This window comes from Ilyonectria robusta (assembly GCF_021365365.1).
Source record: "Ilyonectria robusta strain PMI_751 chromosome Unknown BGZ61scaffold_1, whole genome shotgun sequence".
In the NCBI taxonomy this organism is placed as follows: domain Eukaryota; kingdom Fungi; phylum Ascomycota; class Sordariomycetes; order Hypocreales; family Nectriaceae; genus Ilyonectria; species Ilyonectria robusta.
In genome coordinates this window covers 2,317,938-2,343,747 of record NW_025764435.1, presented here as the reverse complement: position 1 = coordinate 2,343,747, position 25,810 = coordinate 2,317,938, and the positions used below count along the sequence as shown (strand labels likewise).

Below are 25,810 nucleotides of genomic sequence, written 5' to 3'. Positions count from 1 at the left end.
AGAACGAGAACCCAGGACGGCTCCTGGCTGCCGGCTGCTGGCGGCTGCTGGCTGCTGCTGGCTGCTGCTGTTAGCGGCTGCTGGCTGCTAGCGCTTGGGGTCAGCCAGTCACCAAATGTGGCTGATCGGCATCACCAGGCCCATCTCGCCCAAGACAGCATGGACGAGTCAGGCAGGTAGCCAGATCCGGGCTAGGGGCGGAGCCGGCCTCAGCCACACGCCGTATTCAGCCGCCACCCCGGGGTTTCAGCCACAGCGTCCGGAGCCCGGCACCTTGCCCAGCTCGTAGTCCGGCGCAACGTAGCTCCATTCTCCGGCCCAGGTCCACAACCCCGAGCGTCCAGGTACGTACCCCCCGCAGGCCAAGCTGCCTCACAACTAAGGCCAATCCAATCAACGGACCGCCAAAAAAGTCGAAGCCTCATCCGCATCGCGAAAGCCCACGACTCGACGCCCGAACGAGTCCACGACCAACAACCACACGTCCCCCCTGTGGTCCTCACAGCCCATCATGATCCGACCTCGACTAAGAGCCCCCCGCCTGGCCTTTGGCCTCGGCCTGCGCACCACCGTCAATGCCCGCCGCTCTCTGCACAACGTGCCTCAGCTGCCGCACGACTACTCCGAGGGCGTGCCGAACCTCATGAGCCCCGGCGGCTTCAACATCGCCTGGACCGAGTACATGAAGCTGATGGTCGAGAAGCTCAATGCCCTCACTGTCGGTACGTCTATTCTCCGCGCCCAAATGCCGCCTGTGCAGGCGACAATGCCTCTTGCAATCCACGACCAGATGCACTGAGGTGGTTCGACTTGCTCTCCCACCATTGTCCCACGATTGCCACCCGCGCCTACTAACCCTCAATTCCTCTCCAGGCACTGAGCTCGAGGACAAGGACACCAAGACCATTGCCCTCATGACCTCCCGCGAGCCCAACCAGGCCCCCATCTTCAACTATGCCTCCATGGCCCACAACAACCACTTCTTCTTCCAGGGCATCTCCCCCACCGGCACCCCGATGCCCGATGCCCTCCGCCACGAGCTCGAGGCTTCCTTCTCGTCCATCGAGACCCTCCGCCGCGAATTCGTCATCACCGCCTCCGCCATGTTCGGCCCCGGTTTCCTCTGGCTCGTCAAGGCCGGCCCCGGCGAGTACCGCCTCCTGCCCACCTACCTCGCCGGCTCTCCCTATCCCGGCGCCCACTGGCGCGCTCAGGGCACCGACATGAACACCGTCGGCAAGGATGGCTCCGCCAAGCCCTACTTCCGCAACCAAATTCAGGGCTCCCGCAGGCGAGATGGTGACCTACCCCCCGGTGGTATCGAGCTCGAGCCCCTTCTGTGCCTCAACACCTGGGAACACGCCTGGCTGCTCGACTGGGGCGTCGGCGCCGGTGGCCAGGGCGGCAAGATGGCCTTTGCCGAGTCATGGTGGAACCTAATTGACTGGGAGAAGGTTGCTCAGCGTTCAGGTATCCAACGTCCCGATTTCAAGTCGGCGACAGAATAACGTGAAAAAGAAGGAAGACCACTAGGATACGATGTGACGGCACTGGACAAGAGTAGATCGGTTGGGAGAGGCATTTGTAAGATAATTGTACTCTCTGCATATACAGGCGGAAAAAATGTACCATTTGATGTGATAGTACAGTATCCAGACTCAGAAGTTGTCCTAGTTGTCCAAGTCCACCCATTCATTCTGCAACGTCGAAATACCTCAACAACAGGGTTGCGCCAACCAGCATAAAAAAAAAATACAAAAAGTTTATAAACATACAACACTGGGGATTTACTAATTGTCATCGGTCCAGCTACTAATCCAACTGTTACCAGGTTGGAGGTGGGAGAGCAGACGAGATCCCGAGTTGGCTTCATCCCGCCTCGTAGTGATATCGAGCGGGAGAAACGGAGCAGTACATGCGAACAGATCCGCGTGTACTTTCAAGGTCAAAAGTCAGAGGAATACATAGATTTTTACCCTCATTGATTGACCAGACACTCCGCTTCACCCTAACTCTGGGAGGTTAGATAAGTACAATGGCCAGCCTTGCATCCCTCGCAGAGGTCCGTCTCATGTTTGCCGCCAGAATTGCGGGAGAAGGGAGGCGGATCTACGTCTACCCCATTCCACTTCTTGATGCGATATGCTACCCGATCCGCGTACGACTCTGTGTCCAGGTATGGTCGGCTTGGGGTGTTGCAAGCCTTGCAGTGCTGGCTGTATACTCTGGCGTTGTATCGCTTGTCCTGGTACATTCGTATGGTAATTGCGATCTTCTTGCTTGACCACCCATTGCAGTTGCACTTGTGATTGTTGCAAGTGAATTTCCCCATCACGTTTGTGTCATACGCTTCGGTGCATGTTTTGTCGTCGTCGACATCGTTGAACTCGAACTGGAGGTCGGCTTTTTTGAGAAGTCGCGATACATTGGCATGTAACTTGGGATACATCGACCATTTCCACGAGTTGTTTCTCGGCATGATCGAAATGATACCACAGACTGGTACCCACGATGAATTCGTGCCTGAATGACGATGTAGGCAGGATAACTCAGCAAGGAGTATGAATCGAATAATGAGAATGGGAGTGTGTGTTCAGGGTGAAGAGAGAGCATGGAGGATGAAAAAGGAGAGCACCTGGAAGTTGTTATAGCATGGGCTTGTTCTGCTGCCATGTTTGTCATGCGGGAGGCCTACCATGTGTGATTTGGTATTTGCATTGTGATGTTTAACGCCGTGCGATTTCTTTCAATAGGACAAATGGCGTCTAAAGAGCTAACTGATTACCGAAGCGCAGGCCATATATGTGATTGGTGACCTGGCGGCCAGTGAGGGTTCGAGGTTTGTTATATTCATGTCTTCTACCTCCTGCTAAGCGGAGTTCAATGTAGTGTATGCGGTTTGTTGAAAACATTTCTGAACCCGAGTGTACTAAGACCATTGTGCTGAGTTATAGGGTAGGTTGCTACGTTGGAATTACACCTAGACCAAGGTATGTTTAGGTTGTTATGTTATTAAATTAACTTATCTAACAGCCACTATTGATGGCTAATCATATATTTGTGGAAATAATTTGATTTGGGGTAGGACGTTACTTCTGGTGAGCGGTGTTGTTGACGTTGGAAACAACAACTGGTCGATGAACAAAGGCTTACAATCAAAACGGTCAGGTGTCACAAGTTCAGAGAAAAAACACAATTTATCCTGAGGAGCAAATTTGATTCTACCTAACAAGTTCATTTTCATTTCCGTCCTATCCCTGATACTACCCTACGTAAAAATGCAAGAAAGCTAAATTGGTATCCCGGTCGTCACATCCCGCAAGAGAGTGTGTTTGAGTGTGGTGGTATAACATCAAAGCCAAAAACCGTCGTAACCAAACGATGAAAAACAGCCCAATTCCCTATAAAATCAAAGAAATCCCATATAAAAAGCTGCTCATCTCGAGCCCCATCACCAATTCGCTATGCGTGCATCCCGCGAGAGAGCCGTAGTTTGAGTATCTGCATGTCTGTCGTTCAAGTTCTGAAAAGTGCAAACACCAAAACCCATGAAAGAAGAAACATGCGCAAACATAAAAAAAAAAAAAGAGGCCGTTACATGTGAGAATGCTGACGGACCCCATGATAGGGCCGTTCAACAGAGAATGGGAGTACATAGAGGTGATACTCGAACTAGAGGAGTGCGAGGGAATTGCGCAGTTGAAAAGGTGGAGGCAGAGTGTGGAGTGTAGAGGTGTCTAGATCATGTTGCCATTGACACTGATCTCGAAACCCTCGCCCTTCTGCCTGAGAGCCTTGGCCAGCATGAGCTCTCGCATCCAGTCGATGCGGTCGTCACGGCTCTTGACGGCGAAGTGGTGAGTCTTGCCGGTGCCGTTGACACCCTCAGCGGGGATGCCACCAGTGGCATTGAGGGCGCTCTCGCGCTTGCGGAGACGAGCAGTGTTCTTGTCCTGGGGGATGAGCTGGAAGCTGAATGCACCGGGGTCGCTCTTCTCACGGCTGTGACTGAAGTGAACGGCCTTGAAGGCGGCGCTTAGCTTGGAGGTGGAGGCGAGGCTAGAGCAGGCGATGGCGTAGTCGTCAATGTCGACATACTCAAGCGTGCGGTCCACCTCAGTGACATCCCTGTGCATGTTCAAGCGGGTGCCCTTGAGGGTGAAGTATCCGTCATTCCACTCATGACGGAGCATACGCGTCTTGCGCTTCTTCATGGGGCCCTGGTGGGTGACGCCATTGGCAAGGTCAGCCGTGGCGGCGGGAGCCTGCTGGGAAGGCATGGGAGGAATGGCCTTCTCAAAGTTGGTACGCTCGATGGGAGACCAAGGGTAGTTGGCACGGGGAGGGGCCTGAAGGGGCTGCTGGTAACGGACAGAGGCTCGGGGAGACTTGGGAGATGGGGCCTTGAGAGCAGGGCGGTGGGCGAGAGTGGGCTTGTTCTCCGACAAGGCAGGAAGAACGGGGAACGAAGGGCGGCGACCAGAAGCGCGAGACTGGCAACGGGGAGGGGCCGGGTTGGCGTGGATGGGGGATGTGCGAAAGCTCATGTCAGGGGGCACAGACTGGGAAACATCGCGAGCCACAGGGCCAATGGGGACAGCGGTGACAGGGACATCGAGCTCCGAGAAGGGAGTACCGAAGCGGTAGGGGTTCGTCGGGGTCTCCAGGTCGGGGGACATAGGGTCGGCCTTGTCCATGCGGTAGGGGGCGAAGTTGTTCTGTTGCACCGGTGGCTGCTGCTGTGCGTGCTGCTGTGGAGGAGGGACGGTCGCAGCGCGCGGCGGCATCACCCGTGGAGGCGGAGGCTTGTTCGGGATGGACAGCCGGGGGAGACGGCGCAGGCCGTGGTGAGGAGCCTGGACCCCCGGGTTGGCCTGCCAGGGAGGTGTGGGAGGGACATCGTTGCAGTCGTCCACGTGCTCTTGGTGCTGGAAGCTCAGGAACTGTCGGACGTTGTCCTGAGGATCCCGCTCCTGGAAGCTGCGTAGAGTTGCCTCTTGGAGGTATTGGAACGCAGGCAGGGCGCCGGGTCCAAGGACGTCGGAAGAGGCGACGACCGAAGGCACGGCATCCGAGACGGGACGCAGCGTCTCGATGGGGTCAATGGCTCGGGCCGTGTCCGGGTTGCCGGCATCGCCAATCATGACGGTGCCTACGGTGTTCATGTCGACATTGGGGTGTTCTTTCCTGAAGGCTCGGATGAGGGCCTGCTGCTTCTTCCACTTGGTGCAGTTCTCGCCCTTGGAGCAGTAGTGCGGCTTCGGGATGACCTGCTCGATGCCGATGATGGACACCGACTCCATTGGGGTGATGTCATCGTGGGAGTGGTTCCTGTTCTTCCTTTGCCTTCGCCTGCTGCTCTGGCGGTGCTGGGGACCGTGGCTGTCCTTCTTCTTGCGGGATTCCCTCTTGGCTTCCCGGCTTGGCGCATCCTCAATGGGCGTCTCTGGCCGGGGGGACACTGGTCGGCTGTCCCTCAACGCCTGGATCTGGTGCCAGACCTTGGTTCGGATGCCGAAGGACTGAATGTCGAGTTCCCGCAGGTCCTCAAACTTCAAAGTAATTAAGATGGCACCGTTGATGTCATTCTCCATAAACCGGTCTGCCATTGAGAGCTCAATGCCAGCATTGAGCATGGACTGGGCGACCATCTCCGGAGACCATTCTGGGAGGGTCGATGTGTCGAGCTCCTCATGGGTATACTGAAAGGGGCTGTTGCGACGGGGCACTTGCGGTTGGGCAAGAAGGTCAGCAATGCCTCGGGTCGGTACCTTGGGGGTGATGGGCGAGAGGGTCAAGACAATGTCCTCGTCGAAGGAATTGTTGTCGGTCGAGCTGCGGAACAGATGCGGCCCTCGGGGACCCTCGACCTGCTTGGGGGAGTAGTGGATGTATGCATCCTCCTGACTCCTGCTCGACCTCGGCGTGGGTACCTCATCGTAGGAAGAGACGGTGGTAAAACTGGGTTGTCCCGACTGCAGATGCACGGTTAGTAAGAGGACCAACAACGACTAAAAGTCAAGCGAAACACGTACCGATTGCACACTCAGGCGAGGAGAGTTGTCGTCTTCCTCAACGTCGCTCACGATCTCCACCTCCTCCTCCTCATCCCAATCAGTGTCGACAAATTCGGTAGCTACTGATGTTGGTCGGTCCAGTTGTGAATCGTTCTTGAGGCTGAAGAAGGTATCCCGCAGGACGGGTTTCTGTCGCATTTCTTGGTACGTCCGGCGCTCGCCGGGGTTATAGTATGTGTATTCCTGAAAACAGAGTTAGTTCGTCCTGGCAGCCACGACGAGGTGGATTCTGGGCTGAGACATACCATATTTGGTTTTTCTGGTGATTGTTGTCAGGCTGCAGGGCACCAGTCTCCTGGACTGGAGGGTCCTTGTGCACTTTGTTGCTGATTACTGTTGACGATGTTGTTTTCTGGTCTGGGGGGGCCGTTGCCGGCACTGGATGTTTTCTAGAGGACGGGATTAGACGCCGTGAAACACAATAAATGAGATCCGAAGAGTTTAAGGAAACAAAACTCGTGAGGGTTCGGGGATAGTACAAAGGTCGCAAAACATGGGAGGAGGGGATCGGGGCGGGCAGCGGGCGGCTACGGGACGTTATGTACGCACTATATCTCGAGGCCTGAGACGGAGAGCGACGTAGCGAGGGAGCCAGCACTGGCGGGAGCGGTAGGCGTAGCGGCGGCGGTAGCGGCAGCGGCAGCGGTAGCGGAGACGAGAATAGCAGTGGAATGGGTGACGAGTGACCAGTGAGTTGCTGCTGGATGGGGGAGGGGGAGGGGACGAGGAGGGATAGAAAGATGGGGGTGTTGTGGTCGCCAGGTCGCATTCGGCCAGATCCTAGAACCCTGCCTCCTTCGGGAGAGAGACAGAGTAGGGGTACGCAGTAGGGTGTGTAGGGTTCTTCTGAGGGGGCAGCAGAGCAGCATGGACATCACACCGGCCAGCAGCAGCTAGTTAGCAGAGCTGCAGAGGGCCGCAGCGAAAACCAACGCCCCGACCGGGGGGTGGTGGGAGGCGAGAGAGTCGTCATGTTGCACGCCGTGGGTCGTGATGCGCATCGCAGACGGCGGAAGCTTGGGGGCTGGAGGAGTGAGTCTCTCACAGCGAGGCCTTTTGGGCATGTGGCGCCAAACTGGGCGGGAGGGATTGGGCCCATGAAAACATGGCTGCAGGCCCAGTCACGTCCCACGACCTGCGCCCCACGCCTCGGTGGAGAGCCTCTGCTGGAAGGGAATACACAGCATCGCCGCGTATGGGATGCTGGGTGCTGGGCGCTGGGTGCTGGGTGATGGCCTCGGTGCCAGACGGTTGATGTCGATGCTAAAGGACCACGACCGACTGGGATCGCGGATGCGCGGAGGCCATGTCTCGGGCAACCTGCGGCCTGTGATTGGCCTAGCTACCACCGACCTTAGCCCCGACCAGCCCTAGCTCCAGCACCCCGCCAAATATAGCGGCGTCTAAGCGCCGTGATCTGCTAGCATGTCGCCCGTGGCCCCTGTGGCCTGTGGGCGTCAGTTGGAGGGATGGACGCCCATGACACCCATGGCATGGCACCCATGGCCCCCATGACAACCCTCAACCCTCTTTGTAACCCTTGTCCATGCCCTTTGTTGAGTCGAGTCGAGTCGAGTCCTTCGAGTCAAGGCTAGTCGATTCCCGCTCTGCAGCTTTGGAACTCTCCTCCACCTCTTCACCACCTTTGAGTCCGCGTCGACAAGGGTCGCCCTCCTCCATGGCCCGCCTCGGCAACCATCGACAGGCATCTTGTAAAGTCAAGCCTGGAGAAGAAAGTCCCCCGTCGTCCCCATGCAGAGTGAAAATCTGAATTGGTGTCTTTTTTTCTTCTTCTTTTTTTTTTTTACCTTTCTCATTCCAGCGGGGGCCCCCAACGGCCGAGTTGTGCATACAGCGTTTACATGGTTTAGGACCGGCAGTGTAGATGGCCAACGGACTTGCGGCCGCCGTTGCCGTCCGTGTCATGGTTGCAGTTGCGGTTGCAATTGCGGGTGTGAGTGCATTGCGATGCCCCTGCATCCTGTAAGTTGCGCGCCTAATAATAAAGTGCGATCTTTGAAAGCATGTGTAAGTCTGTGTGTGCGCTGCGTTGCGTTGCGTTGCGTTGGCGTTGCGGTCGAGTGTAACTGTGAAGCGTCTCCGCATATTAGCCTTCCAACTGTCGCTCTCTGTCTTACATCCCGTCTTACATCCCATCCAGTGTCTGAGATCGATACATAAACCGCCATCGCACCCTCTGCCTTTCTCCCATTCAATGCAAAGTTGCGACTATTGCCGTGCAGAGCCTTCGGCTGTGGGACCGGCGGCCGGAAGCCGTTGTGACTTGGGCCCATAATGTTGAGTCACGGCACTTTAGTCCCAGCCCCCGCCACAGCCAGATCAGTCACCAAACGTCGGGCCTCAACTAATACGTCAAGGATCTTGACTTGACCGATCGCAGGGAAGCGAGAAACAGGATGGAGGCAGAAAAAGTCGGCCTCCTAGGTCACGACGTGTACGCTCCTCGCCGGGCCGGGCTAGACGTTGGGGAATTGCCGGTGACAGCAAGCGCGAGACCCAGATTTGATCGTATGTTTCCACTTCGCTTCCCTGCCTCTTCTCTGTTTGTCTGCGCCGTGGTGTGCTCATCACTATGTCCCTGGACCCGTCAAGGTGATGGCCCCCCACCCTCTCTGTCAGTCCCATGCGAAGCTCTGTGAGGCCCGACGAGACCCTGCGAGTTCCTTGTAAAAGCTGCCCCAGTTCTCTCTTGTTTCCTCAGCCCACATCGTCCCGTCGTCGCTTGCCTGATCTGGCAGTGCCGTGGAGCGAAATGTGGTGGGCGAGGCCTAACCCCTCACCGTTGAAGAAGCCAATCGCCTTTTTCAATGCCATCTTGACCATACAGTGGTGGCACGCGCGGGCACTCGGATATGCCTCGGGAGGACCAGTGGGACGGACCGGGTTCCTCCCTCACACCTTGTTCCCTTTCGCTGTGATCGAGCCGGTGGCCCATCACCGCCATCTCTGCTTCGCGACATTTGGGCGGGTAGATGCGGCCGCGTTTCGTTGGCTCTGGCTGTATCTCTTCCTTCGCCTCATCTTGTTCCTCTGGCTCATCTTCTCCATCGCCCACTTCGCCCCCCTGGAGGCCTCGACGATGTGGCCTCTCAGGCGGTCAGTTCAAGACCCTCTGCCCGTCGCATCTTCCGTGTGACCTGGGGCCAGCGACGATCGGGCGCCCTCACATGACCAGCAGCTCGCAATCGTCCTTCATGCCAGATAGCGGTCAACGGAAACCGGTGACAGGTTTGCGATTGCCTCCACCTCCTCACCTTGCTCTAAAGCTAAGCAGTGGGGTGGTGCAGTGATTAGCACGCACCCCAGAGGCGCATGTTGCGATCTTGAGCTTGCGCACGCTTGATCACATTGGAGCTTGGCTAGCTCGGTAACGGTGAGTAAGCCTCGTTCTAAGTTGGCAACCCGCTGCATCGTATCTGTGATAAGATACAAGGTGGTTCGTTTGAATGGTGAACAGCCTGATGGGGGAGGGGGGCTGGGTCTGGTTGGTTGACGGGATAATTAATCCTTCGGATGAGAGGGTGGATGGCAGGTGAGCCAGCCTCTTGTGGTTGTGGGTGTATGGACACATCGCTAGAGATGGAGATGCGAGGTGACACTAGAATGTCGCAAAGCATTGAGATCTAGCGGGGTTGAGATTATAGCCATCATGTCGTACTACGCACTGTCGTACTACGTGCGTAGTACAGTGTGGCTGCGATTGCCACCGGCGTCATGGGAGGGGTGAAGGCGTGGAGCGGTGCCCTGCGTTGGGCGCTGCACCAGACTACTTCGTACTGTGCGCTCACAGCCCGCAAACAGACTGACAGTGCAACATGGACATCTATCTACAATTCAGACTTGTTCACCAGATGGCCTCCAGGGTAGTTGTAGGGTAGGACATCGAGACGCGGCTTCAGTCTTATCGCCCTCTTGGCCTTTGCCCCGAATCACGACACCTTGGCGTGGGAGTGGGAGTGGCACATGCTCTGGACCATTGGCCATCACATCACCGTCCATCAATGAGACTCAATTTCCGCCAAAGCCAAAAGTCACGCCGAGTTGCCTGGCATTGATGACGAGTCAAGTCGACTAGTCGAGTCCAGGCAACCTACTACCTTAGGTACCTGGATGTTTTGTGTTGATAGCGGCCTCGTGCGATTCGGTGCACAACAATGCGACAATTTACTTTAGATCCAATCACACGATGACGTTCTGTTTCGAGCCGTCGATTGGTCTAATGCCCGTCAATCGTAATGCTGCGGGGTTTCCCGTCCGCCCTGGTCTGGCTCTCGCTGATCCCTCCCCATGCTCTGCCCGTGCCTTTGCCACGCCCTGTCCTTGCACCGTGCGGTTCCTCTAGCCTTCTTCCGTGTGTGACAAGTGCCTAGCTTCTGAGCCCTGGATCCCTGCGTTTCTCTGCCTCGGCGAAGAGAAACAAACGTGGAGTGAGCAGCGAGGCTTGAGGCGGCGAGGAAGTGGCTTTTTGCGCCGTCGCAGGCTAATGCCTCGTTCCCGCTTTGCTGTGCATGCCTGGCCAGCCCCCCCCAGTGCAAAATGCTTTGCATCCGACGACTTCACCCGTCAGGCCACGGCCTAAACAGTGCGAGATCGGTCTGTACGGATCTTCACCGACTGTTCCGCCCGGGCGAGACCGCGGCGGGCGTGGACGGCGCCGCCCCGTGAACGTTGTGGCTACTTGTTGCGGCCGGCTACTTGGGGATGGAGACACAAACATTAAGCCGGTCCTCGGCCAAACAGCCATGTCTTACAGTTCTCCTCATGGTGTCTCACATCGGGATCTTCACTTGGCAAGTCCAAGCCTCGTTGGACGGTCGGGCAGCCACGAGTCCACGGACGTCCGTGGCAAGCAAATCCAATTGATTATCCTGGCTCATCAAAGACATCGTCCGCGTGATACTGAGACGGCAGGCCATCTATGGACCAGCTTCGAGTCTCCTTCACAAGACTTGGCCTAGTGACCGTTGTTGATCATTATTAGACTGGTAAGCGACCGACCTTTTCCGAGTCGTCCGGAAATACCCTGGCCTCAACTAAATCGAGAAAGTATTGTTGTCCCGCGGTCAATATTCGACGGGTAACCCGAGGATCGTCGACCAGGGAGGTACGAATACGGCAATCGATGGAGGAGTCAAGGATTCAAACCCTCATGGGCCCTTGATTCTTTTTCGCTTACCCCCGCTTGTCACAGTGCGGGCACTTGTTGCTCGCTATTCCGCAAGTCGAAAGGCTGGTCAGTTCGCCAATGCGCCCAGTCGTTGACATTCGTCAGTACTTCGAACTCCACTCGCTTCCCGTTCTTGACACAACGGTTTTCAGAGGATGGCCCGTTTCTCCGCGCTGGCCAATGGCTTTGGAAAACACGGCCCTTCACGACCTCACATGATAAAGGACCAATGCGACCTGATCGTTCTTTGGTGGATGGTTGATTCACAGTTGCAGTGTGGACAGCTTCTGGAGTGTCCAGTCATGGACCGAGGTGCCATGTCTGGCAGATTCCCCATTCAGCCAAGACACAAAAACAAGCTCCCCCATGCACCCGCGCAGAATAAACCGCATGGATGGGGGAGGGGCTGGGCGGGGGACCGGAGAGAGCGAGAGAGGGGAACACACTCGATGGACTCTGTGGGCTGTCTTTGGTTTGCAACCAACTTCAACCGGTCGCACTTCAACCCGCAATACTCCACCACCACGCAGCTATCTGCTCCGTTAGGCTTATCTGATATGTCTTGGCAATCGCTGGACCGTTGCATTATCTTTTTCGCTGCAACGACGGGTGCTAGCAGGGTCCCTGGTCATCAATCGCCTCAATGATATTCAGCTCTCATCGGACAAGTGTGGAATCAGGCGATGCGGCATGGTCTGAGCTCGATCGGTCCGGACAACGTTCCTCATTCTTGATCCTGCAACTCGTCATCACAAGTTCTCATTCCGAACTCGCATCGACTTGAGAGAGGGGGCATGGTCATGGGGACCCTTGATCGGCTTCAACGCTACTGACATAAGATGTTCACAGTACGAGACTAGTAAGCAGCAGAAGAGGGGGTGTCAACGGAGAGAATAGCTCCATCCGAGGTGTCCTCAACGGCATAGTATAAGCCCAACTAGGATAGAGCTCGGGTTGAGATCTAAGCCGGGGCCAAGCTATGGCACGAGATGGGGATAGAGCCCTTGATCATCGGTCCTGAAATGAAGATGGCTTGGATATCACCCTCAGACGTCCCAGCGCGACCTAGGGCTAGGTCTTCGGAGAGGAGATGGTGGGCAACTTGCTCTGTCACCATCACCTAATCACACAATCCGTATCCTGGTGTGCGGAGATGATGAGTCGCGGCGTAATGGAGGGTGCCGCTGGGGATGGTCAAAACTCGTGGATGCTAGGGCTGGGATCTCGGAGATGTGTGATGCGTGGTGATAGCGGAGAGCTCGGACGGGAGAATGCGTAACACAAGGCAAGCAATGAAATGGCGTCAAGGTGGGAGACGGACCCAGCCTCCCATAACTTTGTAAAAAGACGGCCATGCGGGGGGAAGTATGAATTCCTTCGAAACCGGGTGGAAGGAATTCAGACTCGGCTCCAGATAAAGTATCAAGAGTCAGAACAAAGCAATTCGGGGCTTGAGAGTGTGGCTGCAGGCCGAACTTTGCAGCCACGCTGTTCGCAGATCACTGCACGAGATGCAGAGACGGGATGTTAACCTGGATTAGAAAGGGCGGAAGCCTCGGCGAACGGAGAGTGAACTGTCGAGATCAGCCGGGGAGATTAGGGCATGGCCCAAGAAAGCGACTGGGGGTCGGATGGGGGCGCACTGGAGAGAGACTGCCGAGCTTCTCAAGCTTCGCAAGCTTTGGTCGCACACGCGCTACGGCACGGCGCACGGCTGAGAAGGACCGGACCATGAGAAGGTGGCGACAGGGGCATCGGAGGAGGAAACATGGCGGCGACACTAGACTGGAGCGGCACGGCAAATGGAGACGCAGAAGTCGAGAGTCGATCTTCCATAATTAGCCCGGGACAGATTACATTTAGGCCGCATTTTAGCAGCTGAGTCAACGCAGCCAAATTAGGCCAATATTGATGTGATAATGTGGCATAAATTAAAAATAGATGGTCAATGTGATGTGACGGGATGGGACGGGATGGGGGCATGTTAGCGCCCGCGTTCTGTTCTGCATATTTCCGCTAAACATGTTAAGCGCCGAGAGATGGCTGGGTGGTTTGGAGGAGGAAGGGAAATATTGAAAATTTAACCCAGAAATAGAGATCTAAACCGGGCTAAATTATGGACGCCTGTCTTGGCAATGAGGGGTAAATGGCACCATACTGGGCTAAACTCAGCCGGGAGGATTCAACCTAGTGGTGATGCTATGTAAACTACCAGGTTAGTTGCAAGGATGAGGGGACGAGTGACAGAGGGAACCGTCCCCTAGCAGCCGGCAGTCTTGTGAGCGGGGCCAATGACTCGCATTGGTCGCAAAGCCTTGAGCAAGTGGGCTAGACCGCAGTCGGAACGCAGCTTGACACAACAAGCACTGAGCTGCCGATGGATGAACCCTGGGCAGTGAGCTTTGAGGCCAGCCATGCCAGGATTCGCGTTGATGGGCAAGGGAACGCCATGGTTGCAAGGGATGCGAGGGCTGGCCTTTTGTCCATGGGGGCTCGGCCATGACAAGTGACAGATACAGGGCTTCGGAGTAATGGGAAGTCCGGGAGTCGAGATGACGGCTGTTGAGAATAGCCTCTGGGCTTATGCTAGGACTACCATGTTGTCCGGTGGGAGGCTTCGACGATGCACATCGTAGTTCTTCCATGGTCTGGCCGGTTCGCTTTCAGTTTGCAGTAGTCGAGATACGCTAGCCAGATAGGCGACTGGACTGGCTGGTGACAAGAATTCCTCATGATCCACCACCACCACATGGAAGTCAAGCCGTTATCACCCTCTCCGGCCTCTTGCAAGTCGCCGTGATGCCTCAGCTGGCCGCCGCCGCTGCATCATCATTTCCCCTATATGGCGCCCCGCAGGCAAGAGCCAACAAACCTCAAGAGCCCAGCATCAATAATTAGGATCCCACTGATCGGCCATTCCCCTCAGGGCTTCTCACATCGACGCCAAGGTGCTAGCTCGCCCATCATGCCCTCTCGGCCGCTTTCTGCAGTCTCTGTAGCGCACTGGAGTCACGGCAAGTTAGGCCTTCAGGGACAAGCCTGGCTTGGAGTAGGGGCCAGGCCCTGCTAGCACTTGGCAGCCAGACGCCCTGGGCACCAGGCTTGAGACCTGCTATTGGCTGGCAACCCCCGGCTCCCCTGTCAGTACCCCTGCAGCTGGCGCTGCAGCAACGGGCCAATCTTGATCCCCCGCCGGGATGGCAATCAAAATGGCCATCCCTGTTCGCGGCAGGCGCTACAATCGGTTGGTCCCGCGGCCCCTACCGCTTCTGCACGAGCCAACGTTTCGTCACACGTCGTCTGCGAATCACGGCCCGCAGACTGTATTTTCTCAACGACACTACAGTCCCTGGTCGTCCACCCGACCGACTCTTGTGTCCACAACCCTACCGCCACGCTCTGTGATCGCTGCTCACAAAGCCCATCCCGCACGTCGACGCTGCTCTCCGGTTGCACCGGTACCTTCTCGCTGCGCGGGCGCACAGCAGAATCCCGCGTACCATTGCTCGACAGGTCGCCTCCGTGCAGCGTTGCTGTAGCGGCCGCAACCCCGGCCTGCTGTCCTGGGATCCTCGCTCGCTCACTCGCTGTTCGCCAGGACGATTCTTCTCCCGCGCCCGCTCGCAGCCCCAATCCAAGGCCATGCCCGGTCCTCGTGACCTCGCCGGAGTCGTCGCTCCATGCCCGACCGCTCTGCGGCTGCCCGGCCCAAGACGTCACTCGTCTCTCTTCGCCCCCGCAGCCATCGACCCATGTACTTCTGAACGGAGACTTTATTGACGGAGACTGGATTCGCAATCAAGGTGCTCTGGGCTCGGCCACGGACAGCCACTTGCAGCATGGTCTGGTCAGCCACTTGGCCGTTCCGCCGGCCAATCTACTGCCTGACCGCCTCTCATGGCCTTGCTATTCGCTCGCTCAAGAATGGGCTTTGATATCTGGGACGATGCTCTGTGTCCTAGAGCGCTCCAACCGCACTTCTTCCGATCATGGCTCTAGCCGATCCCTAGGCTCCCACCAGTCTGAGGAGGGAGGTGAACCGTGAACCGTGAATCGAGAATCCACCGACTCATGACCGCACTAAGACGTGCCTGTTTGATGAGGCATTTGCAACGACGATCGAATAGCCTTCCCAGGTTGACACAGTATGTTCTGACATGGGCGACCTTGCGGGAGAGAAGGAAATGGTGGATGGAACTAGCGGCCTATCCTGGTGGAATGGTTTTCCGTGGTCCCCCCTCTTCCCGATGGGCCATGGACCGCTTCCGCTCATGCAGGTGCAGTACCTAGGTGAGCTCCCATGGACTATCGTATTTTGGACATGGGGATACTGCTGCTACTACTGCATGATCCGACGACGTAGGTACAAAGTGCGGACCGAGTATACGCTCCAACCGCAGATGCAATGCAACGTCAAGGTACAGATCCGTTGCATCGATCCCAGCGACCACCACTCTGTCAGACCCAGGACCTGCTTACATTCAAAAGTCAGACCAGAGGCTCTGTCTGCTCCGTCTTCGTCGAGGCATTGTGACGTGGGAAAAGCGCTGATAAGGCCAAAGTAGATGTTGGGCCGTCTACCCATTCGAGCTGAAGGGGAATAGCCTCGTCGGTCACGGACTGGCATATCCCCCTGTCCAGAGCTAGATCCGAAGGATCCAGCCCCCTCTGGTCGACAAGCCGGCAGCTCCCCTCCCACCGAGCGCAGAGTGGCTGCTTGGTATCCCCACGGGCAGATGAGCACACCATGCGCGACTTTCCTCTTTGGACCACCCCGGCCCGCACCCTCCAACTCCTTCCGCACATCTATTCCTAGAGTGGAGACTAGGCACACCTCTTTTGCAGAGAGACCATCTTTGCCGGCCCCTCCTCATTGGTCTCTCTAAGCGCAGTCGCTGTCTCTCGTGCCATGGACTCTCGGTCGTGCATGATGCAAAAATAGAACACAGGTTGGGAAGCCATCATCGAATCGATTCGAGATGGCCGCCAGCAGAGCGGCCATGATATAAGAATTTGCCCATCCGCAACCGCCCTTGAATTTTGCCCTCTTTTCTCTTCGTTGTGTACAAGGTGAGAAGCTCCAAGTGTCGTCGCCAAAAGGCTATCATTCTCTCTAATCCCCTTTCCTCTCCCGACCTCCTCTATCCCTCCCTTTCCCGACTCTTCCCCAAAATTTCCCGTTAACAGCAAGCCGGACTTGCTTGGAACCAGTCATTCATTGTGCAATTTCACACGGTCGAACCGAACAGACGAACGAACGAACAGCAAAGACGCGCAGCCAACAACGACGTTTGATACGCCTGGCTGCCACTTACAACTCGACTCAGATCTTATCGATTCTGATCATTCAAATAACACTAATTTAATCAACCTGGATCTGGAGTTTCAACCCTGACTCTCCAGCCCAGTCTTCCACGCCCAACCTCTTGGCCCACGCTCGGTTCAGGACCTGGACCCCCAGCAACAAAGACCTTCTCCATCCCGGTTTTGATCCGCTCCACGCCACAGTGTCGCCTCACCCGAGCTCACACCGTGCCACACCCCCCCTGGTCTACACTGGTCTACACTGCACCCCCTCCTGGTCACCAGCACGCCAATCCGTCCGGACCAGCATCGCAGCCTACAAATGTCTACGCTGCCCCCCGACCATCGCAACGCCATGATGCGATCAACCGGAAACACAGTCAACATGGCTGCTCCTCAGTCTTCCAAGGCCAAGTCGGCCTCAAAAGCCAGCAATGGCAAGCCCAAGAGCAAGACCCAGATGCACCGCCGCTCAAGAACAGGTTAGTTGTCCCCGCACACTTACACGAGAAGGGGAGCATGCCACAGCTCTCCCGCGAGCGGCTCCCACTTGCAGCTCCCACTCACAGCCCCCGCACATCCAAACAGAGCTCCCTTTGCTGACCAGATCTGTCTCTATCGTATAGGCTGCTACACCTGCAGACTACGGCGCAAGAAGTGCGATGAGGGTTCGCCCATGTGCACTGCATGCAAGCACCTCGGCTTGCAGTGCGAGTACAAGCGACCCATGTGGTGGAGCAACAACGATATGCGCAGAAGGCACAAAGACGACATCAAGACCATCATTAAGCGCAAGAAGCTCTCAGAGAAGTCTTCACACAACCTCCCAACCTCCGTAGGGAGCTCTCCTCCTGGCCTCAGCCACTCCCTGCCCACTTCCGCCACCTTCACAGACCCTCTCGACCGAACGAGGTCGGCCTCCATCGACTCTCACTTCTCCGCCGCCTTCAACTTCAACAGCCCCCCCAGTGGTGCCGAGTATGGCTCCTTCAATGCAAGCATGCACCCCGAGATCATGTTCGGCAGCTACTCGCCGTATGAAATCGATGTCAAGACTGAGCGACAAATGTTCGTCAACGACGTGCCCACTCTCCGCGAGTCGACCATTTCCACCTTCAGCACCTACCAACCGCCGCCTCCTGCCGGCACCATTCTGTCATCTGTGCCATTCGATGGCGAGTGGGCAGAGCAAATCTTCCAGGAGCGTAAGGAGTCGCTGTCCGAGGAGACCCTTAATATCAACTTCTTTGACTTCTCCCACGGCCCCTCCACGGACACTAGGCAAATACAGATTGAGCTGGACGAGAATGACCAGCGACTTCTGGAACACTTCATCCAGTTTGTTCTGCCGACCATCTTCCCCATCCTCGAGTCCAACCAGCACGGTTCGGTTAGCTCTGACCTGATCCTCCCCGCGCTGCAGTCTAACAGCGCCTACCTGCACTGCTGCCTTAGCATCGCGGCCCAGCACTTGAAGTCGCACGCCAATGTCACTGGCGAGGAAGTCGACCAAGACATCATGCGCCATCGCTACGCCACCATCTGGGCCCTATGCGAGGCGCTCAAGAAGGATGAGAACCACCAGCAGATTCTTGAGGCCACCCTGGGCCTCATCTTCTTTCAATGCGTCGTCGGCCGCTTCGACGATGGCCTTCTCGATATTCCCTGGCACCAGCACTTCCAGGCCGCCATTAGCCTGGTGCAGAAGCTTGACCTTCCCCGCATTGTCTCGGATCCCACTGAGAACGCGACTCAGACTCCCTTCAACATGACTCTCACTTCCTGGATTGATATTCTCGGTGCAACCATGAAGGGCCGATCCCCCACTTTTGCCCACGCCTACCGAGAGAAGCACCTGTCACAAGTGAACCCCCACCTCGGTCTCCGAGAGCTCATGGGCTGCGATGACCGCGTGATGTACCTCATCTCAGAGATCGCCTGCCTTGAGTCGCTTAAGAAGGATGGCATGGATGACTTCACTCTTTGCCAGCACGTGTCGGCCCTCGGCGAGCAGATCAGTCTTACTGAGATGAACGAGACCGGCCCCAAGATGCCCTTCAATGCCAATGGCAGCCTCTCCCCCAAGCAGCTGTCTAAGAACATGACTGCGGCCTTCCGTCTGGCTGCCCGCATCTACCTCTGCAGTTTGGTACCCGGCTTTGGCCCCACTCAGCCGTCTCACCTGGCCCTCATTGAGAAGCTTACAGCAGTGCTCCAGCACATCCCCTCAGGCCCCAACGGCTTCGACCGCAACTTGGTCTGGGTCTACCTCATTGGCGGATCTGTCAGTCTTCCTGGAAGCAACTTCCGAGCCTTCTTCCATGACCGCCTGGCGCAACTCGGCGACCTCGCTAACTATGGCTCCATGGGCCGTGTGGCCACCCTCTTACACGAGGTCTGGCTGCAGAACGATAACATGTCGGGCGTTAGCACGCCCGGCTCCACGGCGTCAGAGATGGTCCAGCCGCACATCCACTGGCGGGATGTCATGCAGATGAAGGGATGGGACTTTTTGCTGATCTAGGGCCCCTGAAGTCATCCAAGCACTGCTTCTACTCCATCTTCAACAGCTGGTCTTTGAAGGGGAGTGAGGGTGTTTTTGGGTAGGCCAATGGGACCTCTCAGCACTTACACCCCCTTCTCTTCTTTCCTGCATGAAAGCGGCCTGGACCGCCTCTGAAGGCGAAGCAGGCATTTGCCAGTCGCCGTGGACCAGGATTTGGAGCAAAAGATGCTCCTTTGTCCTCGGCAGAAATCTCTGCGAGTTTTTTCTTTTCTTTACTTTGACCTCGTTGACCAAGAGGAACTATTTCTTTTCTTTTACAGCACTTCAATTCATTTACAATGATACCTACTGGGATGGGACTTATTAGAGGATGCCGCAAGGCGCACAGCAAGGAAACGGTTTACAGAGAAGCGACACTTGGACACACACCACTTCTCGGCACTTGGGAATACAAATTGGAGCGGGGACGCAGTGGCGTTGAGTACGACGCATGATGGATGGATGGATGGATGGATGGATGGATGGACGGATGGAATGAGCAAGAGAGATGAGTGGGGGATGAGAGGGGTTCCGACGAGTACCGAGCCACGGTCATATGCAGGAACAACGTGGCGACGAATGATGCTTTTCCTTTTTTCTTTGCTTGTATTGTTGAGTTGTCCCAATACTCGGAAATCGCTCGCTTTCGCTAATATACCAGGCGGGCAATGGTATGGGTTTTGGTGGGAATGGGGGCACAGGCGCAGGGCAGGAATCTGGCATGGGCGGCGCGAGGGGCATGTATGGTGATGGATGCATTTTTGGTTGGGACAGGAATTCCTAGGAAACCAAGGAAAAGCTCTGGGAGCTGAGATGGGCTAGCTCCCGGACCCGAATGGAGGGAAATCTCTCAAGTCATGACTTGTCGACGATGTATAGCTAGGTAGGTAGCTACCTTAGATAGCCTCACGAACAAGACATGCATTACATTCAAACACGTATCGCAACCTTGGACCTAAAGGCGACAGTGACATGATGCAATGCAACAGAGGAGAGAGAGACTTGCAGAAGATTATGGCGCACGACAGCGCGCAATTCTGCACTGTATTTCTGCACTGCATTCTGCACTCTGCACTCTGTAATGCATTACACGATGGAATACGAGTCGATCCGTCTATCCCCTCATCCGCTCCCTAGGCTCGTGTGACACGGACCGGCGATTGGGGCCTCGACGGCCGACTGGTAGAAAAGCATGTGGCTGCTAATACATTACGACATTACGATTCTTCCGCGATTGCCATCCACCTCCTCTCCGGACATGGCCTCCGGAAGCGGAGCACATGCCCGATGGAACGGGGATGCTGGGATGCTACGATACTGGGATGCCGGGGTCCTGGGGGAATGAGACCCTGGGAGGCTGGATGGTGGATGGATGGTAGCACACCCGCACATGGTAAATGTTAATCCCATCCCTACGGACTCCCTGGTCGGGTATGTGATTGTGTGATTCGTGTGACGGTGTGTACTAGAGGATGAACCCTGGATGTGGGCTTTTTGCGCGAGGTGGTCAGCATCGCACCACCACGTACATGAGCACAGCAGCGAACAGCAGCTGTGGGCATCAGCAGCAGGGGACAAGCAGCAGGCACCGTGCAGTAGCAGTAACTAGCAGTAGTGGATGGTCTGAGGAGGGGGGAAGATGGGATGGGGAGGATGGAATGGGGGAGGAAAGAGGCCCTTTGGCATGTGCGCAAGCGTGCGTTGGAGTTGAGGAATGCCGTGGTGAGTGAATATGAATATGGGTGAGTGGATGAGTTTGGCTGTGAGCGAGTGAGGGTGTCGCGATTGTCTCAATTGCCCTTGTCGATGCGATGCGATGCGATGCGCTGCGCTGCACGGTCGGCGTGATGGAAAGGGGATCCGGGAGGGTACGTACATGTACAGTACATAATTAGAACAGTCGGGACGAGCAAAGAAAAAGGCCGTTGCGCCCTGCAGATAGGAGATGCAGATTGGGAAAAGATGGAGATGCCACTGTTACCGTAGATGCGCAGATGCGTAGATGCGTGGATGCTGCCTCGCTGCGAGTGTGCGCTGTGCGAGTCGGATCCGAGAGCGCCAGCCCACCCCGGCGCCATCATCCCACGCCGGTCCTGGGGAAAACAGCAGACGACAGCGTCGTAGCGCAGCGCCAGTTGCAGCATCCGGCCAGCACAGCAGCGAACAGGCGGCGCACAGCACAGCGGCGCATATTCGTACAGACTGCGGATAGCACGTTCGGGCAATCGCTTCTTGTCTCCTCCAGGATCAGCAGGATTAGGGGGGAAAACTACCTAAGGCACAGTGGCTCGAGCTGCAGTGCAGTGCGTCCAGCGAGTGCATTCCGGGGCGTACGAATACGCGGTAATTGGCGCCATCCATTGGGCTTCCCGCGAGGCCTGCTCTCCATGCTTGTCGTGGAAAACCACGTATGTCGGTCTGTCGTGGATGTAAGTCTGCGTCAGGCACTGCGGAGCGCTGCACCGTACCTACAGCGGTGCACTCATGTGTGCACTCATCCCATGTATAATGCGTGTCTAGGTGTCTAGGTGTCTAGTCTATGAAGGTCTGTACCCGTCCCTGTACCTGCCTGTGCCATTAAGTCTGTGTGTCCGCCCGAGCTATAATAGCTGCATCAGGATGGGACACGGCATGGCATGGGTTGAGTTGAGCTGAGCTGAGCTGGCAGAAAATGAGACAACTGATGGAGCACGACAAGACAGTGCCGACGGACTGTGGAAGCCAGAGGCCCGGATAGCTTCACGACTTACACGCCCTCCCCCCCATGATCCGTCCGCCCTGCCCTGCACCGCTTCACTCTGTCTTCGCTGGCACTCCCGCGTGACGGTGTGGAATGACTCAAAAGAGGCCCGCATTCGTAGTCAAGGCTGGGGACTAGAGTCATGAATGGATACGGTGGATTGACGATGACTCTCTCTTCACCTTGTGGAGGCCGGTGTGGAAATTGTGTGCACTTTGATTGTGTGTGTGTGTGTGTGTGGGCGGTGTACGTAGCGCGGGTTGGGCTGAGACATGTGAAGGATGGCTTTTTCCCTTTCTTCTTTCTACGCCGTCACCACAACCGTCCTGCCGGTGCCACCGGATTAATTACATGGGTCGTTTTCGTTATTCACGTTCTATAGACTGTACCACCCCCGATGTTTCCTTTTTGCCGGGGTCCGGGCCGCGGATCGTGTGGGAAGCGCAGGCCAAGGTGAGGCGGATTGGATCCTAGTTCGGCTGGAAGATCGGATGGAAGCTCGGGTAAGGGCAAGATGCTACCTGCCAATCGGTTTCCAAGCGGGGGGACGATTGATGACAAAGGGTCATGGTGTATGGGTTACGTATACGCATGTTTTAACGACCGGTTGTTTCATTGTGTGCCCGTGTGCGTGTAAGTTGGGAAACGGCTGTGCTCTTTGTCTCTTGGTTCGCAGTCGGTGAACTTGTCAAAAGTACAATGACAAACGGCCTTGTTTCATGGGGAGGCGGTGCAGGGAAGGGAAGGTCAATGTGCCGGTTCCGATATTTTGCAGCCTGATTCCGTTGAGTGTCGCCACTTTGTGGTTCTGGTCATGAGTGAAAGGCAAACAGAGAGTCGAGAGGCAGCCGGTGAAGCTGAGGGTGGATTGGATGAGGATTGACAACTCACTTATGGATGGTCCGGTCGTAGGTCGAAACGGTCAGACGGTCGAAACAGCGGAGGCTTGGACATCTCTCCACCCTCTTGTGATTCTGGGCACACTCAGGCTCAGGCTCAAGTGATGGGGGCATTCGCAAACAGGGTCATATGTACTCATGGGAAGATTCGACGGTGCCTGTCTGACCGGGTCGATTGGGGGCGGCCTTCAGTGCCCATAAGCGCCCAGGCCCCCCCCCCCCCCCCCCCCCCGTGCCCGCCCCCGGCGCTCCAGAAAGGTCCCGGTTTAGAAGCAGTGCCCTGGAATGCCCCAAAAATGGCTACAGAAGGCCCTGCTACTGGCCCTCAGGCCTCCATAGGGCCTGTGTCCCTCCGGCACCTGGGGCGCCCTAGGCCGTCGGACCCCGGCTAGACTCCTCCGGCGGCCCAATCAGCAGCCGCCTGGCCGCACCGCGCGGCTATTTCTGCAACGCAGCCAACCACAGCGCGGCTTTAGCCACGGCCAGTCAGGCTCGCTCCCCCAGCTTCTCTCTCAAACGCACCCAGCCAGACTTACACCACCTCACACGGGATGCCAATCCTCAGCGTCTGCATCGGCGTCATGGGGACCGCGGCCGAGGCCTGGCCGCCAATCATCCCACGATCGAACGGGCCCGCGCTCCATCCGGCCGCATTCCCAGCGCCCTGGGCGGCGTCTCCCTCTCCCGCAACACCCTGGCCCTTCGCTGCCCACGCGCTGTGTCAAGTGCCGCCGGCCAGATGCGTCGCCACTGGCCCTTGAGGCTCTCTCCGCCTGGGCCTTCTCGTGGTCGACGCCCCATGGCGCCGTGGAGCGATGGCATGCGACGACCAGTCAAGCCCATCGGGCCATGGATGGGCAGAGTATGGCCTTCCGGGCGACAGCGGTTGAGCCGGTGCTGAGTCTTTGACGGCGGGAACGAGACGTCCATATGGAGAGCCTGGGGCCGCTCGTTTGCCGCCTAATCCATCATATCGCGCTTCGTCCGTCAGTTTTCTGCTTCGCGTCCCTGATCACTCTGGGTCCGTCTTCTCCAAACCCAGTTCACTTCCTCTCTCTGTTTCTCTTGTTTCTCTTGTTCCTCTTGTCCTTGCTTCTGTTTCTCATCTCCTTTCATCTCACCCCCGCCGAACAAACAAGTCGATTGTTCACCCGTTTCCTTCCGGCTTTGTCGTACACGCTGGCTGTGTCGTCTTTGCAAAGAAGAGTCTTCCGTGAACTCATTGTCTTCTTTCACCTGAACTGTACCTCCTATTGTCTCGCTATCGATCGCCAAGAACCCGTCTCCGATCAAATCGACGAATATCTGCAACTAGCGAATCCGGAGCTCCCAACCCGGATACTCAACAACCAACAGCCAACAACCAAGAACCAACACGCATATCGTGATCCAACACTGCGAACCCACAAGCCGCCTCGGTTCTGACAGCCATCATGGCCTTGTCTAAGCTCCCTATATCTTTGCAGCTCTTGCTCGCTACAACCCTCTGTACATCTACTGCTTCAGCTATGCCCGCCTACCGAATATTCGGCCGCGCCGACTCTTGTGACGCCAACCAAGTCACATGTCCAACCATTCTACCAAGCAACTTCTGCTGCGCTGAAAACACCACATGCAAGGCCCTCGCGGGCGGTACTACTGCCGTGTGCTGCCCCGAGGGTAGCGACTGTACCTTGATCCAGCCCATCACTTGCAATCTCAGCGAGCAGAACGTCACAATCCGACCGAATGCCTCCATCAAGACGACCGTCTTTAATGTTGAGCTCGAGAAGTGCGGCGATAGCACCTGCTGCCCTTTTGGTTACACTTGCAACAACGACAAGGAGTGTATAATGGATGATGACCAGACGGCACCTCCCAGTGGTTCAGAGACCAGTGCAACCAGCACTGCTGGGCCCAGCGCGACGTCAACTTCAGATCCTTCCTCGGAGCCTTCCTCGAACCCTTCCTCAACCGTGACTGCTTCCACAACAGAGGCACCGTCATCTACTGCTGTACCCAACAAGTCCGCCGACTCGGAAGGTGACTCCAAGTCCAACAACTCGGGCCCTGCTACCACGTCTATCATTGGTGGTGTTTTCGGCGGCTGCCTTCTGCTGCTCGTCGTCGCCATAGTTGTATTCCTCTGTATCCGTCGCCGGAACAAGGGCGATGGTAGCAAATCCGAGAAGAGCGCCCATCCTTTTAGCCACAGACGCGGCTCTAGCAGCACAGCCTCATTTGGAGACATGATCTCGGAGCCCATCACTCAACCCAACTCATACCGTACCGACTTCATCCTCAAGTCTTCTAGCTCTTCTACCGCCGGCTCCAGAACTCTCGTGAGCAGCCCCCTCGCGACCCGCATCAGTCCTACGCCGCCTCGAATCCGCATCTCCATTCCTAACCCCTTCGACTCGCCTAACCCGTCCCCCCACAACCACTCTGCGCAACTAAGTCCGTATGACGAAGAACAGCCCCGCCATGGCAACGTGCGCTTGCTACCCATCCGCTCTATGAAAGCCTCGTCCTACTACAGTCGCCGGCCAAGCACCCCCGAACTGCAGCGAGAGCCCAGCAGCGAGAGCATCAACGTATTTGCGGACCCAGGTACCGTCAAGCCCCGTCGGCTGACGCGAGCCACAACGTTTACTGATCTGATGGATGAGGCTGACCTGGGTGAAGTGCGACGCGGGCGACCGTACGTGCCCGGGACGACGCCGAGGATCTGATCATGTGAACATGTTCTTCCAAGTCGAACGAGATGGTCGAAACCACCTACAACCAACTACAACAGAGCACTAAATGAGCTCCACCATACCTACCCCCTAATTATCCTCTACACTCTCATCCCTCCTCGTGCTGCGCACATCCAATCTCGTTACTGTACATACGGCACCTTTTTCTCTATCTCTTCACTCGCGCTAGAATATGAGCCGGGATGGCTTTGGCGTTGCGGATACATGAATGGGACGTGCTGTTATTTATACCCAGGGGTTTCTCTCGGACATAGCCATGTATTTAGTCTGGTATTTCTTTCCTTTGTTTTTATACATGAGATCATGGGATCTCTGGTGG

General features: G+C 56.5%; 9 protein-coding genes across 9 annotated transcripts; 7 read left to right on the top strand and 2 right to left on the bottom strand.

The window, feature by feature from the left end:
• Positions 1–387: 387 nt before the first annotated feature.
• Positions 388–1,771, top strand: BGZ61DRAFT_438412 (superoxide dismutase). Its single transcript, XM_046244236.1, has 2 exons — positions 388–722; positions 874–1,771. The coding sequence occupies exons 1-2, from the start codon at positions 512–514 to the stop codon at positions 1,506–1,508; spliced, it is 846 nt and encodes a 281-aa protein (XP_046112278.1). The 5' UTR covers positions 388–511; the 3' UTR covers positions 1,509–1,771.
• A 19-nt stretch (positions 1,772–1,790) lies between these two features.
• BGZ61DRAFT_470914 (zinc-binding domain-containing protein) lies at positions 1,791–2,479 on the bottom strand (the record flags this gene model as incomplete). Its single annotated transcript, XM_046248144.1, has 2 exons — positions 1,791–1,936; positions 2,035–2,479. The coding sequence occupies 2 exons, from the start codon at positions 2,477–2,479 to the stop codon at positions 1,791–1,793; spliced, it is 591 nt and encodes a 196-aa protein (XP_046112277.1).
• Positions 2,480–3,490: 1,011 nt separating this feature from the next.
• On the bottom strand, positions 3,491–6,430 carry BGZ61DRAFT_16686 (uncharacterized protein). The gene is made up of 3 exons (XM_046237536.1): positions 6,323–6,430; positions 6,036–6,260; positions 3,491–5,975 (listed from the first exon to the last, which is right to left on the bottom strand). The coding sequence occupies exons 1-3, from the start codon at positions 6,323–6,325 to the stop codon at positions 3,738–3,740; spliced, it is 2,466 nt and encodes an 821-aa protein (XP_046112276.1). The 5' UTR covers positions 6,326–6,430; the 3' UTR covers positions 3,491–3,737.
• Positions 6,431–8,546: 2,116 nt separating this feature from the next.
• Positions 8,547–9,361, top strand: BGZ61DRAFT_16637 (uncharacterized protein). The gene has a single exon (XM_046237530.1). The coding sequence runs from the start codon at positions 8,722–8,724 to the stop codon at positions 9,232–9,234; it is 513 nt and encodes a 170-aa protein (XP_046112275.1). The 5' UTR covers positions 8,547–8,721; the 3' UTR covers positions 9,235–9,361.
• A 1,161-nt stretch (positions 9,362–10,522) lies between these two features.
• Positions 10,523–11,269, top strand: BGZ61DRAFT_16631 (uncharacterized protein). Its single transcript, XM_046237529.1, has 2 exons — positions 10,523–11,083; positions 11,146–11,269. The coding sequence occupies exon 1, from the start codon at positions 10,607–10,609 to the stop codon at positions 11,054–11,056; it is 450 nt and encodes a 149-aa protein (XP_046112274.1). The 5' UTR covers positions 10,523–10,606; the 3' UTR covers positions 11,057–11,083; positions 11,146–11,269.
• On the top strand, positions 11,239–12,133 carry BGZ61DRAFT_16648 (uncharacterized protein). The gene has a single exon (XM_046237531.1). The coding sequence runs from the start codon at positions 11,421–11,423 to the stop codon at positions 11,910–11,912; it is 492 nt and encodes a 163-aa protein (XP_046112273.1). The 5' UTR covers positions 11,239–11,420; the 3' UTR covers positions 11,913–12,133.
• Positions 12,134–16,891: 4,758 nt separating this feature from the next.
• Positions 16,892–19,093, top strand: BGZ61DRAFT_336889 (fungal-specific transcription factor domain-containing protein; the record flags this gene model as incomplete). The annotated part of the gene is made up of 2 exons (XM_046239003.1): positions 16,892–17,051; positions 17,196–19,093. 2 exons carry the CDS (start codon positions 16,892–16,894, stop codon positions 19,091–19,093), a joined length of 2,058 nt encoding a protein of 685 aa, XP_046112272.1.
• A 1,665-nt stretch (positions 19,094–20,758) lies between these two features.
• BGZ61DRAFT_543611 (uncharacterized protein) lies at positions 20,759–23,934 on the top strand (the record flags this gene model as incomplete). Its single annotated transcript, XM_046255253.1, has 6 exons — positions 20,759–20,856; positions 21,015–21,543; positions 21,635–21,699; positions 22,237–22,487; positions 22,680–22,762; positions 23,127–23,934. The coding sequence occupies 6 exons, from the start codon at positions 20,759–20,761 to the stop codon at positions 23,652–23,654; spliced, it is 1,554 nt and encodes a 517-aa protein (XP_046112271.1). The 3' UTR covers positions 23,655–23,934.
• Positions 23,935–24,261: 327 nt separating this feature from the next.
• BGZ61DRAFT_525600 (uncharacterized protein) lies at positions 24,262–25,464 on the top strand (the record flags this gene model as incomplete). The annotated part of the gene is made up of 1 exon (XM_046252798.1): positions 24,262–25,464. The coding sequence occupies one exon, from the start codon at positions 24,262–24,264 to the stop codon at positions 25,462–25,464; it is 1,203 nt and encodes a 400-aa protein (XP_046112270.1).
• Positions 25,465–25,810: the final 346 nt, after the last annotated feature.